The sequence below is a fragment of the Podarcis muralis genome, chromosome 16 (assembly GCF_964188315.1).
Source record: "Podarcis muralis chromosome 16, rPodMur119.hap1.1, whole genome shotgun sequence".
In the NCBI taxonomy this organism is placed as follows: Eukaryota; Metazoa; Chordata; class Lepidosauria; order Squamata; family Lacertidae; genus Podarcis; species Podarcis muralis.
Genome location: NC_135670.1, coordinates 40,693,188 through 40,710,288, shown reverse-complemented (window position 1 = coordinate 40,710,288; position 17,101 = coordinate 40,693,188). Strand labels below are relative to the sequence as shown.

General features: G+C 47.4%; 2 protein-coding genes across 5 annotated transcripts in view; both read right to left on the bottom strand.

Moving 5' to 3' along the window:
• Positions 1-3,711, bottom strand: part of TTC28 (tetratricopeptide repeat domain 28) — a 108,859-nt gene extending 105,148 nt beyond the window's left edge. The window contains exons 1-2 of one of the 2 annotated variants that reach the window (XM_077920538.1): positions 3,463-3,711; positions 430-708 (exon numbers count right to left, since the gene is read on the bottom strand). In XM_077920538.1, coding sequence (XP_077776664.1) covers positions 430-708; positions 3,463-3,558 — 375 coding nt within the window. In that variant the 5' untranslated portion in view covers positions 3,559-3,711. The remainder of the gene's footprint in view (positions 1-429; positions 709-3,462) is intronic. The other variant, XM_028711076.2, reaches the window with a different exon arrangement.
• A 153-nt stretch (positions 3,712-3,864) lies between these two features.
• Positions 3,865-17,066, bottom strand: CHEK2 (checkpoint kinase 2). 3 transcript variants are annotated; one of them, XM_028711077.2, is made up of 14 exons: positions 16,670-17,066; positions 15,493-15,617; positions 15,110-15,257; positions 13,155-13,248; positions 12,740-12,848; positions 11,921-11,977; positions 10,864-10,925; positions 10,147-10,246; positions 8,451-8,537; positions 7,880-8,043; positions 7,372-7,487; positions 6,105-6,190; positions 4,905-4,985; positions 3,865-4,042 (listed from the first exon to the last, which is right to left on the bottom strand). In XM_028711077.2, exons 1-14 carry the CDS (start codon positions 16,920-16,922, stop codon positions 3,959-3,961), a joined length of 1,566 nt encoding a protein of 521 aa, XP_028566910.2. In that variant the 5' UTR covers positions 16,923-17,066; the 3' UTR covers positions 3,865-3,958. The 3 variants fall into 3 exon arrangements, with proteins under 3 accessions (XP_028566910.2, XP_028566911.2, XP_028566912.2); XM_028711078.2 differs by having other exon boundaries at positions 11,921-11,974; XM_028711079.2 differs by lacking the exon at positions 11,921-11,977.
• Positions 17,067-17,101: the final 35 nt, after the last annotated feature.

Sequence of the window (17,101 nt, the reverse complement as noted above, 5' to 3'; positions counted from 1 at the left end):
GCAAAAACCTTCCTCTTCAGGAAGAGCCCTTTGGCTGAACAACATCCTGTATCCTTTTAAATGTGTTTGTGGAAGGTAGGTTTATCGGTTTGTTTTGCTCTTGTTCCTGTTTCTATTGAGTTTTGTGCTTTTATCTTGTATTTTTATGCTGTGAACCACCCCGAGATCTTCAGATCAAGGGCGGTATACAAAATGAATAAATAAATGAAAATGACAGGGGCCAGAGAAGGTGAGGAGCCACCCTCCCTCACCCCTGGGCAGAGCACACAGCCCTGCTCTCTCCCTCTGGCAGAAGGCAGCAAGCCAGGGAAGGCAGCGCATCTGGCTCTCACCGACCTCTGCTGAGGGAGCCTTAGGTGCCCAGTTGTGCGGACGCTCTGCTGCACAGGCCGGGTGGACCCGCAGGCGAGAGCAAGTCAGGGGGCCTACCTTTGGCCACTTGGGGTTCAGGAGGCGTGCCTGGATGGCGTCATCGAGGGCTTGGTCGTACTGCTGCGTCTTCATGTACGCTGCCGAGCGGTTGCTGTACAGGATGCAGTTCTGAGGATCGACGGCCAGAGCTTCACTGTAGAGCACAATGGCCTTGTGGAAGTTGCCCTCGTGGCAGGCCTGGTTGCTCTGGCGCACCTTCTCAACAAACTCAGCCTTGCTCAGCACGGGGCCATCAGGGCTTCTGCTCTCAAAGCGCTTCAACCCAAACAGAGAAATCTGCAAATAGACAGGGAGGAGGAGAAGGCATTTATCCAATTTATCAGCTAGAACAAGCAGCACTTCCTGCACTTACTAAAATGCTGTTTAGTATTAGGAAAGACACAATGGCTTCCACCCTGCGAAGTCACTGCAGGTTTTCATTATTCAGTGCTCCGGCCCTGTGAAAGTCTCTGCCAAGTCCTCAGGCCCCAATAGCTGGCAAATCAACCCGGATGGGGTCATCAGCTTTTTGCTTCATTTTAAAAAGGCAAGCAGCAGCAGAGTAGAAGGTCCTCACCTTCCCCAGAGGCTGACCTAGGAACCACAGTGAAGATCCTTTCACTATACTAAAACCAACCCCGGCTGGTGGGATTACCCACACATCACAGATCAAATCTGAGGGTGGTGGCTTTGTACACACTTGGATTAAATGCTCTGTCTTCCTCCTCCCAAACTGACCTCAGAAAGGAGCCCTACCTACATTTATCAGAACTGCTGATTCAAGGAATAGTAATGCTTATTTCTTGCCACCCCCACCACCCTCAGTTATTTACTGAACATCCTTTCATCCGTTTCCAGTGCAGTACAAATACTTTTCTTGGAGGAGAAAGTAGTCAGCTGTCAGGGCAAAACATGTTCTCTGCAACGCCACAGTAACACTCCCCGAGAACAACCCCCCGCATTTTAGCAAAGTCAAAGTCAAGGAAGCTAAGGGGCAAGCAAACTGGCACACACAGGTTGGACTGGAAGTGGTGCAAACTCTGAGGCTGGGGGCATTCCTGCATCCGCGAGGCCAAGCTCTCATTTATGGCTATGGCAGAAGCCTACAAGCTGCTGAAGGAAGATCATCTACAAGGAGATGATGTATTCCTTGAAGAAGGTATCACTGTCTTCCAGTACCTTTTCTTAAAGAGGTGTAAGCAAAGCTAGCTTCAAACTGTCCCTACGTGCGGATAATTCATCCTCCTTCCTATCATTCAGTCTCCCCCTCCTTTCCCACCCATTGCCGGCATCAGTACCTGGTGGAATCAGGTGGGCAGCGTGAGGACAGCTGGCCCAACGTAAGTCAGGTGCTGGGACCCAGAGACACTTTGCACAGAAGCCACAGCTCCTGCAAGCATCTCAGAAAGCCTAGAAGTAACTCAAATGGCCTGGAGTAACTGCTAATTGGCAGCAGGACCCAATAAGGAAAATGTACTGTCTGCACAACGCCAGTCTAAACCAGTGATGGAGACAGCTGACTAGTATGGAACCTGCAGCTGCCTGATGGGCCGCACTAATTCTACTACTTTTTATTTAGGAGGCAAGGAATAAATCTGCCCTCTCGCTAGGAAGCTTCACGCTCAGCCCTTAGGGCTGCATGTAGGGGTGGTGGGTTTCAGGGACTGGAAGAACAGCAGGAACCCTTCGCTACTTGATGCAAAACAAGCAAGGCAACAACAGCTTTGCTGCCCTTCACCTGCTCATCATTGGCCCATGTAAGAAAAGGCAGGCCGGCACCTGGTGCCCTTGCAGCTCCCACTCAAGAACATCCACAGCCCCAGCTCCTCCAAAGGCCTCCCAAGGACAATGCCGGATAAAATGGTCTCCTTCGGGGGGGGGGGGGGAGCCGCCCCCCGCTGTGAAGTGAAACAAGCTGAATAGCAGCTCTTCAGGATTTTCAGCTTATGGCACTTTCTCCCCTCTCACCCAGGAAGGAGAGAGCATTTTCTCAACCAGCTCTTTATTAACCACTTTAGTGCCAAGGCATTGATACAGACCTCCTTGCAGGACACCCTCCCTGAGCCAGCCCTGCTTTTCATATATATGCGAAAACTGTGCAATCATGTTACCCCTGAAGCCACCCCACAGCTAGCCAGCCAGCCAGCCAGCCTGGCCAAACAGTGCTGGGGAGAGAGCATCCCTACCAGTCCCAGAGCAGCCACCCCCAGGGAGCAAGGCCTGATCAGCACAACAGCTCTGGGAGTGTTGGGTGTGCTCTCGTGGGGCAAGCATAGCTGAAACTCTGCAACTTGGATGCCTCCAGATTTTGTGTGTGTGTGTGTGTGTGTGTGTGTGTGTATGCACACCTATATTAAGGAGCAGATGAGTGAAAAGCCTTTCTCTGGCACAGGAGCTGGAAGTGCATTACCAAAGTGGGCAGTACTGAAGGAGCTGAGCCCACGACCTGGTTTGGCACAAGGCAGCTTCCTGGATCTGGAAACTCTGGTCTGCTCAACTCAGTTACAGCAGGAGCTGCCTCAGCCATCCTGGAGCTCTCCAGATGTTTTGGACTACAACTCCCATCCTGCAAGGGAAAGGCCAGGCAAGGAAACGGAAAGAAGGCAGGCCAGAAGGGGAGGGGAGAGAGATCTATACCCATCTGTATAAAAATTGCACAAACACTGGAAGTGGGGGGGGGGCGCTTTTTATACTCCAGGGCGCTAACAAACCAGCCCACCCCCCAGTGTGCAACTATCACCCAACCCTCCAACTTGCCTCAGGGCACACGCGTCAAGTTGGCTGAGTTTCGCCTTTAGTTCCCCCGAGCCAAGCTGTCCGAGCGCCCTTACCCCGGCGCGCCAGAGAGGCGCGGGCCACCCCGGCCGGGAGGCAGCCCCGCGAGGGGGCGGCGGCGGCCCCCGGGGCGCCCCCGAGAGCGCGCTGGCCTCCCGGCAGGGGCCGCCCCCACAGCCCCGCGCCGGGAGCCCCATCCAGCCGGGACGTGGCGCTGGGCGCGGCAAGAAATCGCCGCCTGCCCGGACGACCCCCTCCTCTCCCCGCGGCGCTCACCCCGGCTAGAAGGGGCCCGCGAGGATCCCGCTCGCCGCCGCCGCCTCCTCCTCCTCGGCGCCAGCGCCTGAAGCTCCGCGGCGCCTCGGGCTCCATGGCGGCCCCGCTTCGGCTCACCGCGGCGGCTGCGACGCCCCCTCGGCCCGCCGGCCGCCCCGCGCCCGCCCCGCCGGCGGCCTCGGCGCCATCTTCGGGCTGTGCGCTGCTCCGCCCCGCCGGGGGGGCCGGGGGCCGGCCGCGCCCCTCCTCCGCTCCCTCCAACTGCAGGCGAAAAGTCCGGGGCAGGACAGGGACCGACGCGCGCACGTCGGAAGGGATCGCTTACACTCGGCCCCCTTCCCCAGCTAGGGCAGGCACGGTATACACAGTGGGAGTTTTCCACAATTAACCAGGTCACGCTAGTCTTAGAAAGCTTTTTATTTACCAAAATATTCATGTACTACAATTTAAAAGAACTTCATAAACTTATAAAATTTTCTTTTTTAAAAAACAGCCCTTAAGAAGCCATCTTCACTTTTTGCACCTTGGAGGGCCCAGCCTGCTCCTGCGAGTGGCGCCGTTTCCTCCTGCTGGTGGGTGGCTGGAAAAGAAAGCAGGAGGATTAACCTGTGGAACCACCTGCTGCAAGGCCATGGAAGGGTGCAGCAGTGCTCCAGACACTCCCTGGTGCCCCTAAGAAAGCCCCTTGTGTGATTGGAGAAAACATGGTTTGCTGTCCACAAGGCAAACCAGCAACCACGGATTGAAGTGGGTTTGCAAACCATGGATTGCTGCCAACTGTGGCTGGGCATGGGGCCTGAACTGGCGCAACCCATCATTATAGGCACCACTCTGCCTCCAGAAGCGACTGCATTATCTAGGAGGATCAAATGAAACAGAGAGAGAAAGCAGACCAGCCGCTCTGAATACTCCAAAATACTTGGAAGACTTTTAGCCTCAGTGAGAAGTCCATTCCCCACCCCCCTTGGAAAAGTTGCTTCAGTTTATACCATCTCATATCTGGTGACCATTTTATGTTGCTGCCATATAGATTTGGCTGGTTTTAGCATACGGTTGTAGGACTCTGTTCTGCTTCTTTAAATGCCAATTGTATTTGTGCCTTCATGGGTAGTCAATGCACTCCTGTAATACAAAGCCATTATACTGCACTATTTTTGTTTGGGGCTACCACCCCCCTCACTCTTCATCTTCCCCCCACAAAGCCCTCCGGTGGTCTATCTACGGCTTCACCTGTCAAAACCCCCACCCAAAGCCTCAGGTGACCCAAGGGCTCTGGCCTCCTTACACCATGCAGCAGCGCTCCCAAACACCTGTGCTTGCTTGAGCACAAGCCAGTGCTGAATTAAGTTATTTTCCCATTTTAAAAAAAGGAAAATCCCCCCAAATGTTTTCTAAAATCAATTCACAAGTTCTTCAAGCAACCCATCATGAGAAATAGATACCAAAGTTGAGGCCTCTGATGCAGGCACCGGCTCCTGAGTTTGAGTGATTAACCGTTGAAAAGTGTGCTTCATATTTTCATCCTGTGGAGAATATGTATTTGCACATATATTTAAAATGAAATCATAGGGTGACATAATTCTAGCAGTTGATTAACAGTGTGAAGCAGCCAAGAACGAGGCTGGGCCACAAGGCAGGCAATGGGAGGCAAGAATGGGGATGAAAGGGACGCAAGGAGCAGACTCCAGCCTCAGGCAGGCAGCATATTCTGGGGTACCTATTGGAGGGCATCAAATTGTCAGTTTATTAATAAATTCCTTCCCCAGAACCAGAGGGTCCACTATATTTCAGAGAGAGGGAAATATATCTGCAGGACTCAGCAAGCAGAAACGTAAACAAGGTGGAATGCGGTCTTTGGCCTTGGCCAAAGGTACAAGCCCCTGCCCCTAAGGGGGCCATACACCCAACTCCCCTTCTCCATTCATATTGCCAAGGCATTATCTTCACTGCCATGGTGTCCCTGTGAAGACTCCACACACTGACCATTTGCTGTCTTTCGTTGACATACAAAAAGCTAAGAACTTGTCCCTCCATCAGCAGGTAAAGAGCTTTTCGCTCCAACAGGCTTTTGGGAACTGACTGCTTTTAGTGAAAGGGCTGGTGCCATGCTGGTTTTATTATAATTATTTGTATGTTTTAAATAGATTTCATTTATGTTTATTCTTTTAATTCTATTAATGTTTAAGTGCTTTTTTAATTATTGACTTTTCTAGGTTTGTAGCAATTACTGCTTTTATCTGTATCTTTTATCTGCCTTGGGTCCCGTCAGGGAAAAAGGTGGGGTAGAAATATATTTTTTAAAAATAACAACTTGGAACCTGTATTTGTCCAATACAGACCATTCCATACACTAAAACTGTTGGAGGAGGTCATCCTGGCTGTCACAGCCTGTTCAGGTCTTATCATGCCACAATTTGAAGAAGGGACTTTTCAGTTGTGGCACCCAGCAAATGGAACCACCTCCACTTCAGAATAAGGGCTTTCAATGCTTGTTAAAGACCTGCCTGATATATGGCTGCTCTACTGTGGATTGTGATGCATTTTGTTATGAGGGGCTGCTGAGAAACATCTTCAACAAAACAAATAAACAAAATCATCCTGTCCTGTTCTACCTAGATAGGACAACTCAGGTGAGCATATACCTGAAGCCAGGGATGTTCTAAAGCCTCTTCTATTTTAAGACGCCTCCGTGGATCCACCACTAGCAATTTCTGCACGAGGTCAAAGGCTGAAACAACAAAGCAAAATGTGCTGTAGTTCAGCAATAACAGAATGAAACCCTCATGGCCCCTCTACTCCAGCCTGCCACACCTGCTTCTCTGCTTGGAGAAAACATGTGTGGCCCCCACCTGTTCTGGCTCCCTCCCTGTCCTCCTCCTTTGCAAAGGAACAGCTGATACATAAACATTGTAGTTAGTACTCAATGTTTAAGTACCTTACCTATATTCAGAAGAGGCTCCTGCTGTCACAATTTCTAGTGTGGGTTCAGGCCAAAGAAACTCTACATTACTCAAACATAAGCTTCATTTAATTCCAAGGGGATTGCTCTGTGATAAGTATGTACAGGAACAAAGCCTGAATCGGTTAGTCTTACAGGGGCCAAAAAGGACTGTTAACAAGGGACCCCATAAATTTCCAAACCCATGGGAAAATATTGTTCCACTCCTACAGCTTACTCACTTCTACATCTTTTTGGAATGCAGAATACCATGGAGGGATATTAAGTGCATTAGGACCCAGAAGACCAGGGTTAAAATGATGCCATGAGCCCTTGCCACAACCCCAAGCAAGAAAGGAAGGAAGTCTGACTGCGGTAGCATCTGCCATTAACATCACCAGTCATGGCACAGTGGCTGAGGAGATGCAGATGCACTTAGTGCCAAGCCATAAGCCAGTTACCTTGTAAGATGCTATTCAGAACACACCTGTGTGGTTTTGCTGCCCTTGCTTCCTAAGTGGGAGAGGAAAAAGGTACCTCACCTCTTTCACCTGTTTGAGGGCCAGGAGGATGCTGTAAATCTCCTTGGCTCCCTATTGGAAGCCACAGGTAGCCTTCAAGAGACAAGAAGTTCCTTTCAGCGCCATTGTTTAGCCAGGCTTCCCTTTGATGCAAGGAAGAAGACCCCAGCAGTTCAGTTTGTGTCATTTGTTTGAGTCCCAGCCAACATGCCTTGCACTAATAACATTGTAGAATTGGAAGGGATCTCAAAGGATATCCCTCCCAACCCCATGCAATGCAGGAATCCTGCCCACAGCTGTCCCTGGATGGGCTGGAACTACCAACCTTCTGCTTGAGTCACAATGACGCTTAAGTCTTTTAGACAGCTCTCTCATTTAAACAATGCTGGTGCCTCTATGGTCAACAGACACACCTCTGTCCTGAGAAGCAGGGTCACACCAATGCCTTACCCTCCTCTGACACATGCTGCCATATTTCTGCACAGTAGTAGTATTCTCCCTGGGCAATCTGCTCCCTCAGAGACAGACGAGCATTTTTATCAGAGAAGGGTGGATATCCGGAGAGGCTAATTGAGACAAACAAGAAGAAAAACATGGCAGCCCTGCAGCCAAAAACCCACGAGGGGCAGAGGGGCAATGTCTGAAGTGGGAATTGGAGGCTCAACTCCACGGCGACAACAGCGCTTAGAAATGCAACCCTCACTCAGCCTTACAGGATTGTTACAAGGTTAACAGGCAACTAAAGCTTGAGCCTACATGTGCAGAAGTCAAACTAACTTTAATGAGCTCACATCCAAGTAACTCTTGCACAGAATTCAGCCTTAGTTCTCCATGGAAGGGCAAGAGACAAAAATTAAAAATAAAAAGTATTCAAGTCAATGTGTTCAAAATTTCACCCACAAACAGGTACACTTTATGGGAGGACACAAACCTTTGTCAGCCTTCCTGGGTTTCTTACCAAATAAAGAGAATGACTCCCAGACTCCAGCAGTCCACTGAGCGCCCATAACCTCCTGTCTCAGCAAAATTTTGAACTTCGGGAGCAAGATAGTCAGGTGTACCGCATAATGTTTTCATAAGGGATGTTTCTCCAAGAATTTTGGATTGACCAAAATCTGTTATCTTGTACAACAAGAAAAGTAACAAGAATAGATTGATCAAAACTTCAGAAGTCATTTGACCTGCTTCTTGCAATGAAGGTCTGCATGTGTCCCAAACCACCCTGCCTAGGTATGTAAAAAAACTGCTAGACAATAGTTTCGTCTCCAAAGCAAAACCTTGGAAGGCAAGATTTTGCAGAGGGAGAGACAAAGAGGGCCTGGGAGACCAAGCAGAGTCACAAGGTCTTTCACAAACACACCCTGCACTCATGTCTTAAATATTTCATTCCATGATAACTGAGTGGCATGCACTGGAACACCATCGACATCAGAGACCTGGGTCAAAGCATCTCGCAGAGCAACTTTGTTTAAAGCACATGATGTGGGTTGAGGAGGGGAGGGCTGAATTCTTAGACAACTCCTGCTCACCTTTATAAGGCAATTTGCCTCAGGAGATGACAACAGCACATTCTCCAGTTTCAGGTCCCGGTGAATAATGCCTTTTTCATGAAGATACTTTGCACAGCGCCAAAAAGAGAAAGAATATTATGCAATTAACAGATTGTTGTGGCTCACACACCTTTGCAAGTGGCATCTCCGCTCCTTTTAGAGTACCATGTCCTGCCTTCCATGCCTAGTCAACCCCCTCACAGGCACAGCCACGAGCACTGCATAAACAAAAACAACTGACAACTTAGTGTGTGTGTGTGATCTATATTGCCCAGAGAGTAGCAGAACAATTCAACATAACAGGTCCACATTGCAAGTTCAATGCTTAGAGCTGATCTTGAAGAAAATAAATCTTGAACTCCCAATCTTGAATAGAAAAATCTGAAGAGGATTCCACAGTGGAAACAACATCCTGAGAGCAACATCATGGGAAGGGTGTTTCCAGGACTAAGGTGAAACTATGAGGCTCCCTTGTTATTTTTGCTATTGGGTGCTGCATGTTGTTTATGTAATCTTGTTATGTTTATAGTACAGTGGTACCTCGTTTTGAGTGCAGGATCCGCTTGACGAAAGGGACGCTCGACAAAGCGCCGCTCTGCGATATGCGTGGAGTGGTTTTATGCTTCTGTGTGTGCAGCAAACCCAAAAGTAACCCGTTCCGGCACTTCCAGGTTTGTCACAGACATTCCATGAAATGGATGCTAAACCGGGCGGACTCAAAATGAGGTACCACTGTATTGAAATGTGGGGGCTTTGTACATTATTATAATTACTATTGTTTTGCTATGTTATGCTACTGTTTTGGCTATGCTGTCTTGCTAACCTTTTAGTGTTCTTTAAGAATGTCAACAAGCTTATAGACCTCGTCCAAGACTCTGGTTGCTTTTAAACACCTGCTTTAACTGTCTCTTATTGATAATTGTATTTTTAAGTGCTTAAAGGTTTTATTATAATCAAGCAGTATATAAATTTTGTTAAATAATAATATAAAAAAACTCTTGAGAAAGCTTAGCAGTCGTGGAATAAGACAAAAGGCTCTCTTTCATGGAGAATAAGGTGAGCAATGGCTTCTAGCCCTGAAGGCCATGTTCCACCTCCACAGTCCAAGGCAGGCAGGAAGTGTGGGCTCTTGTGCTGGGGTCATGCTTGGCTTCCCACAGGCATCTGGTTGACTTCTGTGAGAACAGGATGCTGGACTAGATGGTCCACCAGCCTGATCCAGCAAACTGCTCTTATCTTTTCTGTCACTGAGCTGTGGCACTTCCTCAGGGTGCAGAGATGTAATGTCTTTCTGTGAATTCTCCAAGTGATGAAGAGAGGTACACTTCTGTTTAGAGACATTGCATGGTCTATGCAGTAAATGTTTCCATGTGCTACATCGGGGGCAGCTAACCTGTAGACTTCCAGGTTGGACTCCCACTTCCCATCATCCCTAGCCAGCCAATAGTCAGGGATGAGGAGAACTGCAATCCAGCAAGGTTAGTTAACCATATTTTGAAGCAGCTACACAACAGCCTTTGCTCATCAGAAGGTTTAACAAAAGAGGCTGTTGCATCCATGTGGTGCAACAAACAAAGCAGACTCCAGATTGTACCAGTGACTACATTAACAGTCATCAAGCCAAGCTCACCCTACATTACCGGGAGACAACCAGTTTTGCAGAGTTAAGGGGTACCTGCACAGCCAAAAGCATTTGATAGAAATAAAGTTTGCACGTTGCTTCACTCAGTCTTGCTGGGCGCAGGACCTTGTCAAATAGCTCTCCACCTTCCATCCTGAAAGACAGAGCAGAGTAAACCCATGTTTGAAGGCAAAATAAAAATGGAAATGGTGTTCATGATGGAAAGTAGCAACTATTTTTCATCACTGGATACAAAATTCTTCAGTCTAGCATGCAAAGATCTAGAATTAGTTTTCCAAGACTAGCCAAACACTAGCAAGGAAGCCAAGGGGAGAGACAGTCTTTGTCTGCTGAAATCTCTATGACCAAGGATATCTTCCAAAATGACAAGAAAAATTCTGAAGCAGCCTGGAGCCTAAGAGGCTTGTTTGTGATCAAGAACCTCCTTCCTCAAGTGAGCACGGTTGACTCTGAGATGAGAACCTCTACACACAGGGATTATTTTGAGCACTAAACATGGAACAGTCTGAACAACAGCTGAACGAGGAGGAAGAGGGCTGGTTCCCATACAAATCCAGCCCCTGAGAAAGGCTGTCTAGATTGTCCATTCATTCCATCTCCTTAGCTTCTCTTTCCAGCAGTCATCACCTGAGTTTTCTTCTTCTTTAATTATAACCACACTGAACTGCTCATTTTAGACACTGCCCCTCACAGACCTGAGGCACAAAACCACTCCCTCCGCCCCAAAGAGCACAAAGAAGAATAACTTACAACTCCAAAACAATGTAAAAGTCTTCTCCTTCAAAGAAGTCTATTATCTTGATAAGGCAAGGCTGTAGCAAGGAAGGAAAGGAAAACATCCAAACATTTGCTAAGAAAAAGCCGCTCTCAGAGAAAGCAACACCCTCCAAAAGCAGCTCTTTTTTTCCTGAAGCCAAAGAACAGCACAGAACTCTCAATTCAAAGGAAAATGCTTACAAATGTGAGGACAAAGGGCAAGAATGACATCTCCACCATAGGACCTAAATATACCGCCACACTCCACTGAGTAAAAAATAAGTGGGAACTGCATTAAACTGTTGCAGCATGGTATGTTGCTGTTCACCGTTCCAGCCTGCGTTGCCCTCTCCCAAGGTACTTCAAATTAATTTACTTTTCCTCCCTGCCTTTCAACAGTCAGTCAGCCAGCACCATTCCCTGGCCTCAATTCCTCCCACATTTAAGCGATTTCCCCCCTAAGATTTTTGTTGTGCTTCTGAACACCTTTAGGTTCCTCTGAGGCTGAGCCCCACAATATTCTGCCTGTTGGGCACAGTGGATTCCATTTTGCAGACATCAGAATCTGCCCCGAGAGAATGGGCTTGCTAGTAGCATATGAAATAAATTAGAACCACTGTCAGGTCTTTAGTAGGGCTGTACAATATATCGATATATCATCCAAAACTAGTTCAAGTCCGTATCATGATATCAGTTTCATAATTTTTGACCTGGCAATATATTGCTAATCATGAGTGTGCGTGTGTGCCATGCAAAAATCACAATGTGGAAGCAACCATGAAGCCAGCCAATGCCTCTACATAGCTCCATCCTTATTTCAGACATTATGATATATCAGTATATTGCAATGTTTAGCTGGTGATATATCACTAAGTTGAAAACCAGCTCCATGCTTATTTCAGACACTGTAACATATCAAGATATCACAATGTTTAGCTGGCGATATATTGTGAAGTTGAAAACCAGATATCACCCAGCCCTAGCCTTTAGTGAGAAGAAGAGGGGAGATAAAAATAATTTTAAAAGCTGCCTGGTTTAAGGGCCCACTTACATGGTCAATCTTCTTCAGAATCTCCACTTCCGTTTCCACATTAAAAGGCTTGTCCTGCTTTTAGACAATGGAACATCAAAGCGTAAAGGTCACTTGCACAGCTTTAGCATGAGCCCATCTGCTTAGCTTGAGGGTGCAAGAGGACAGCGAAACAGAAGGAAGCTCACACACTGACAGAACATCAAGCCTCCTGCCCTCAGTAAAAGTGCTGAAGACAGCCTGCATTGCTGCAGCAAAAAAAGCAGGAAAGCCAAACATGAGGCACTCGGCTCAGCTGGCAGAAGAGTCCTTGAAATTTCACAGAGTTGTAGAACCGCCTGATTTGTATCAGGGAGATTGTTTTGAGAGATAGAAAAGGAAACTAGGCCAGCCTTCCTCAACCTGGTGCCTTCTAGATGTCCATCAGCTAAAGGCAACACAGCCCTGCTGGCAGAGGCTGATGGGAACTGTAGTCTGAAACATCCACCCTGGGGAGGCTGAACCAATCAATACTTTTCTTGAAACAAAAGCTCACATAGGCACAATCAGGTAACTTTACAAATTCCACTAGGGCCACAAACCTCAGCACATGCCACAAAAGTTCCACTGATTCTTCCATGCTATGTTTAGGACTGAGATGTGAGTCATTTAAGATTGTGAGTTATCCACAATTTGTTTAGCACAAATAAATTTGCATATATCATCTTAATCAGCAGCAGTCAAAGCAAACAATGTTTAATCATCTACAGAGCACAGGTGACAACCTAAGGTACTTTACAAATAATATTTCCCTCCATCAAAAATTCCCTGCCCAGAGGACAAAAACAAAGAGATACTTACATTCTCCGGCAAAACATCTGCCATAAACCTCCGTTTATTTATTATTTTTATGGCCACTTTCTTACAGGTGTCCCTTTCAAAGGCCAGCTTCACCTCTCCACAGGCACCGCTAGCAGAAAAAGGAGGCTACTTCAAGGTTAGGGTTCTAACATTTAGATGGTGAAACTGTGAAAGAAATGCCTGCAGTGCCCCAGATTTAAACAGAGATTCAGAGGACAGTCCTCTCCTCTCTCATCCCCTGATGTGGGAGCAAAGGACTGAGGAGGCTGATTCACCTCCACTGAGGGTTACCACTGGAACCTCACGATGCCCACTCCCCCACCCCCGGCCCACAGGTGCAACTCTCAGTGGTCTTCCCTAAAGACAGCATTGCAGAAAACTTGTAAGATAGGCAGGCAGAAAGACTCTAACTTACGTGCCCAACGTTTTTGATATGATATATTTGTCTGTGAGCTCCTTGGGATACTCCAGCTGATGATCACTTTCCATGAGGTCAGAGAATACAAATACTGGAAAGCGAGAGGAAGGAGAGGAGACCCCAGTCCAATAACTACTATTGCAAGGAAAACATACAACTTTCTTCCTGATCGCCAGTGCTCAGTGTTGTGGCCAAACATAATGGAAGAGATCAGAAGAACAATGTGTTTGTATATGTAGCAATGCTAATAATGCTGACAGAATGAGATCCCTTTCCAAATTGCTTTGCTACACACCAGGAAAGTCTGCCTTCACTGCGGAAGGTGGAGGGCAATATGGGAACCCCATAAGCAAGACATGAGCACAACAACCCTCTTTGGGTCATGATCTCCAGCAGATATTATTATATTTGAGATAGTACAACCATTATAACTAAAAGCCATTGACAGCCCTGTCCTCAATGCATTTGCTTATTCCCCTTTTAAAACCAGCCAAGCTAATCAACTGCTCCTTTGTATTGGAAGATATACGATGTGGCTGATTAGAGATATACCAGATTATACATTTTCTAAATCAGCCAAATATAAGATTCAAGCATTACACGACTTAAATAGTTTTGAGCAACTACTCAACTCAACCAACCCACTGGGAAAGGGAATCTCTCCCAACTATAGAATCCTCACACATAATTTGACTAACCTTTTTCTTCTTATATGTGATAAGTGTACGCGGCGTTGCACTCTCAGTTGTCTCCCAGTTATCCCCTCCCCTATGTATTCTCATTTTATTTTTCTACTTGTATTTTTACATTCATCATTCTTGCTGCATTTTGTATGTGTTTATGTCAATAACCATTCTGTATGAAAATGACAATACAGTAATAACAATAAAGTTTCTTATTGAATAAAAATTAAAATAAAATAAAATCCACACACAATTGGCTACTCTTCCTCTCACTTCATTAAGACTAAAATGGGGGAAAGATTTTGAAGAAGAATTAGAGGAACAAATTTGGAATAAACTACCCTGTGGATCTATCTCAATTAGAACTCAATAACATGCTTTTAAGATAGCACATTGATGCTACATACAGCTAGATTATACAGAATTAATTATAACACATCCAACTTTTGCTGGTGGGAATGCAACTTACCTGGCTATCTAGTGCACATGTGGTGGTTCTGCCCAAAAAAATTTCCCTTGGGGAAAGTTTTTCAAACAATTAATCAAACAATGGGACAATCACTACTATAAGACCCCAAATTGGCCTTCCTATCTTATTTTACCCCTCAGTTTAAGAACATAACCAATAAAGACCTCATCCTCAATTTATTAACTGCAGCTAGATTAGTGATCACAAAAATATGGGGAAACTGCAAATGCAAATCTTTTTGAAGCCTGGATTTCGCAAATATGTGACATTGTGCTTATGGACAAATTAATTATGTCACAAAAGGAATATCAATAGGCAGGGACTGGACTTATGGAGAGACACTTTCATTGGATTGCCTTTATTAAAAGGTCTAAAACTACAACCATCAGACGCTGTTTTTATTTCCTTTCTGTACTACTACTAAACTGCTTTCTTTGTATGGTTTTTTTTTCTTACTTGAAATTAAAAATCAGTTAGAAAAACAACAACCATCCAAGCTAGTGTCCATCCCTACATGTTGGGCTAACGAATTTCGTTGTCTACCTGTGCACTACCACACAACAGCTGCAAGTGCGTCACTCTGAACAGCAGCCACTGGGGAACAGGAGTGGAAGGAGATTTTCACCCACAGAGAGCGAGGCCTTTCTTCTGATACAGACTGCCTCTTACATTACATTCAGGGTTAATTTTGACACTATTTCATCAAGCTGTGTCACTATAAAACCATGAAGGTTGAAAACTGGATTACACTCACTAACCAAAATGCCCCTGGAAGGCAGGGAGTTTGCAAGGAATCTTACCTTTGTTGTGGGGCAGGGAGAGCGAGATTTCAGCAACATTTGCCAAGGGAAGCTTCTTGCTCTTCCCAAGGAGCTTTCCATTGATGAAAGTCCCATTGGCACTTTGGTCTTCAATATAGGCCACGTGGCAGCTTCCGGGCCCTGGTTCCTTGGAGGAAGGACAGTGAGCTAGGAGAGTCCACTTGGCAGGGTCTCCCTCACAGCAGAATCACAAGCGAGGAAATAGGAAGGGTTCAAATTCTGCAGAAAGAGCCCCACATAAACCTTGCAAGCCAGAAGGACACACAACCCAGGCACACCCATTCACTGCCACCAGAAAACTTCCTCAAAGTGGAACTTGTTGCCCAGAGCAGAAAGCAAGAAGGAATTTCTGCAGTACTTACTCTGAAGATGCGGAAGTGCCTTTTGCTGTACTGTTTATAGAGCTCTGTCTCAGTCAGATTCAGCTTAGCAAAACTGTAGTCGCAACTTGGGTCTCTGCCAAACCAGTACTCATTTTTCACGCAGTCTAGGGTGGGGGAAAAGAAGAGCACAAAACCCAAGTAAGGAAAATAGCATGTGGAAAGCACACCTGTATCCTCTTGCGGGTCTGAGAAGAGCAAAGGAGGCTCAAGCATAGTAGGCATCTCCCCATCTGAATCAAAAAGCTTTGAGAAATTAAAACCTACCAGATTTATCTGACATGGGTTTATAAACAAGCTCTCCTTTTACTTTTATTCACCGGAAGGGCAATTGCTTGCTGGCATCAAAGACCAGAACGGTATTAACAGAAGGAAAAGGTGATTTCCAGCAAAACCCCAGTCCCTGATAATGAGGAATCATCCAAAAAGAGACAAAGAAGGAAGCAAAACATATAGTGAAGTGCTGAAAATAATGAACAGCAGTTCAAATATAGAGGAAGACCAGAATTGCTGCAGTTTGGCCAAGATTGTGAAACATGTAGATGAATTCCCAATACCTTTTCCTTCTAACACAAGGAAACGCCTTAGCGAGTAGCTGGGCTGGGAGCCCATTCCACTACTTGCCTTATTCCCGAGTGCTCATATAAAAGAAAAGGGTACAAGATCACATCCCAGCTGGACAAGCAATATCCCAGTTGGATCTGGTTCTTCTGGAACTCCACAGTGGAGGATGCTGGCTGCACAGAGTTTTCCCACCTGGTGCATAAGAACACCCTTCTTAGCAAAGGAAGAGGCTCTCTGGCTGGCACGGGTGGATCTCCCTTAGAGCAAACGCACCTCTAGAACAGGCATAGGCAAACTCGGCCCTCCAGATGTTTTGGGACTACAACTCCCATCATCCCTAGCTAACAGGACCAGTGGTCAGGGAGTTGTAGTCCCAAAACATCTGGAGGGCCGAGTTTGCCTGTGCCCGCTCTTCCCTCCACCCAGTTGTGATTCTGAAGAGGCAAGAGCAGCGTATTTTCCATAGCGTTTTGCGGGTGCAGCACTATCTGCTGTGCTTTCTTTGAGCAGAGGTCCCTTCCTCTGCTCCGAAGCCCAGGGGAGCCGCTGCTGCTCCTCGCGGGCCACGACGGAGGGATGGCGCCTGCTCACGCACCGCAGCTGGGGAAGCCCCTGGCCAGGCTGAAGAGGCGGCCCCAGGGCTGCGGCGAGGGCTCCTGCGGGCCGGGCTCCGGGTCCTCGGGGATGGGCGGCAGGTCCTGCGTGGGCAGCGTGTCCAGGGAGCTGAGGGTGCCGGAGCTGGACGACGACTGGCTGGCGCCCGGGGTGCCGCTGGAGCTGCTGGAGCCTTCCGCCGGCGGGCGAGGCGGCGGCGGCTGGGAGTCGCTTCCGGGCTCCTCGTGGGACATGGCGGCTTCCCGGGAGAAGGTGCGCCGCCCAGGGGCAGCGAGCGCCAGGCAGGGGCTCTTTCCTCCGGCCGAGGCCTTCTCCGCAGCGACTCTCCCGGCGAGGAGACGAGCCCACCTGGCGGCGCACCTGGCGGCTCCCTCCCGCCTTTTCGGCAGCCCCGCCCCCGGAGGCCTACGTC

Excerpts from the sequence above, each read along its gene's own strand:
- CHEK2 (XM_028711077.2), bottom strand. The coding sequence starts at position 16,922 with ATGTCCCACGAGGAGCCCGGAAGCGACTCCCAGCCGCCGCCGCCTCGC. Across the intron at positions 13,249-15,109 it reads CTCCCTGCCCCACAACAAAG|TATTTGTATTCTCTGACCTC; the intron begins GTAAGATTCCTT and ends CTCGCTTTCCAG. Across the intron at positions 10,926-11,920 it reads TTCTGAAGAAGATTGACCAT|CCTTGCCTTATCAAGATAAT; the intron begins GTAAGTGGGCCC and ends TCCTTGCTACAG.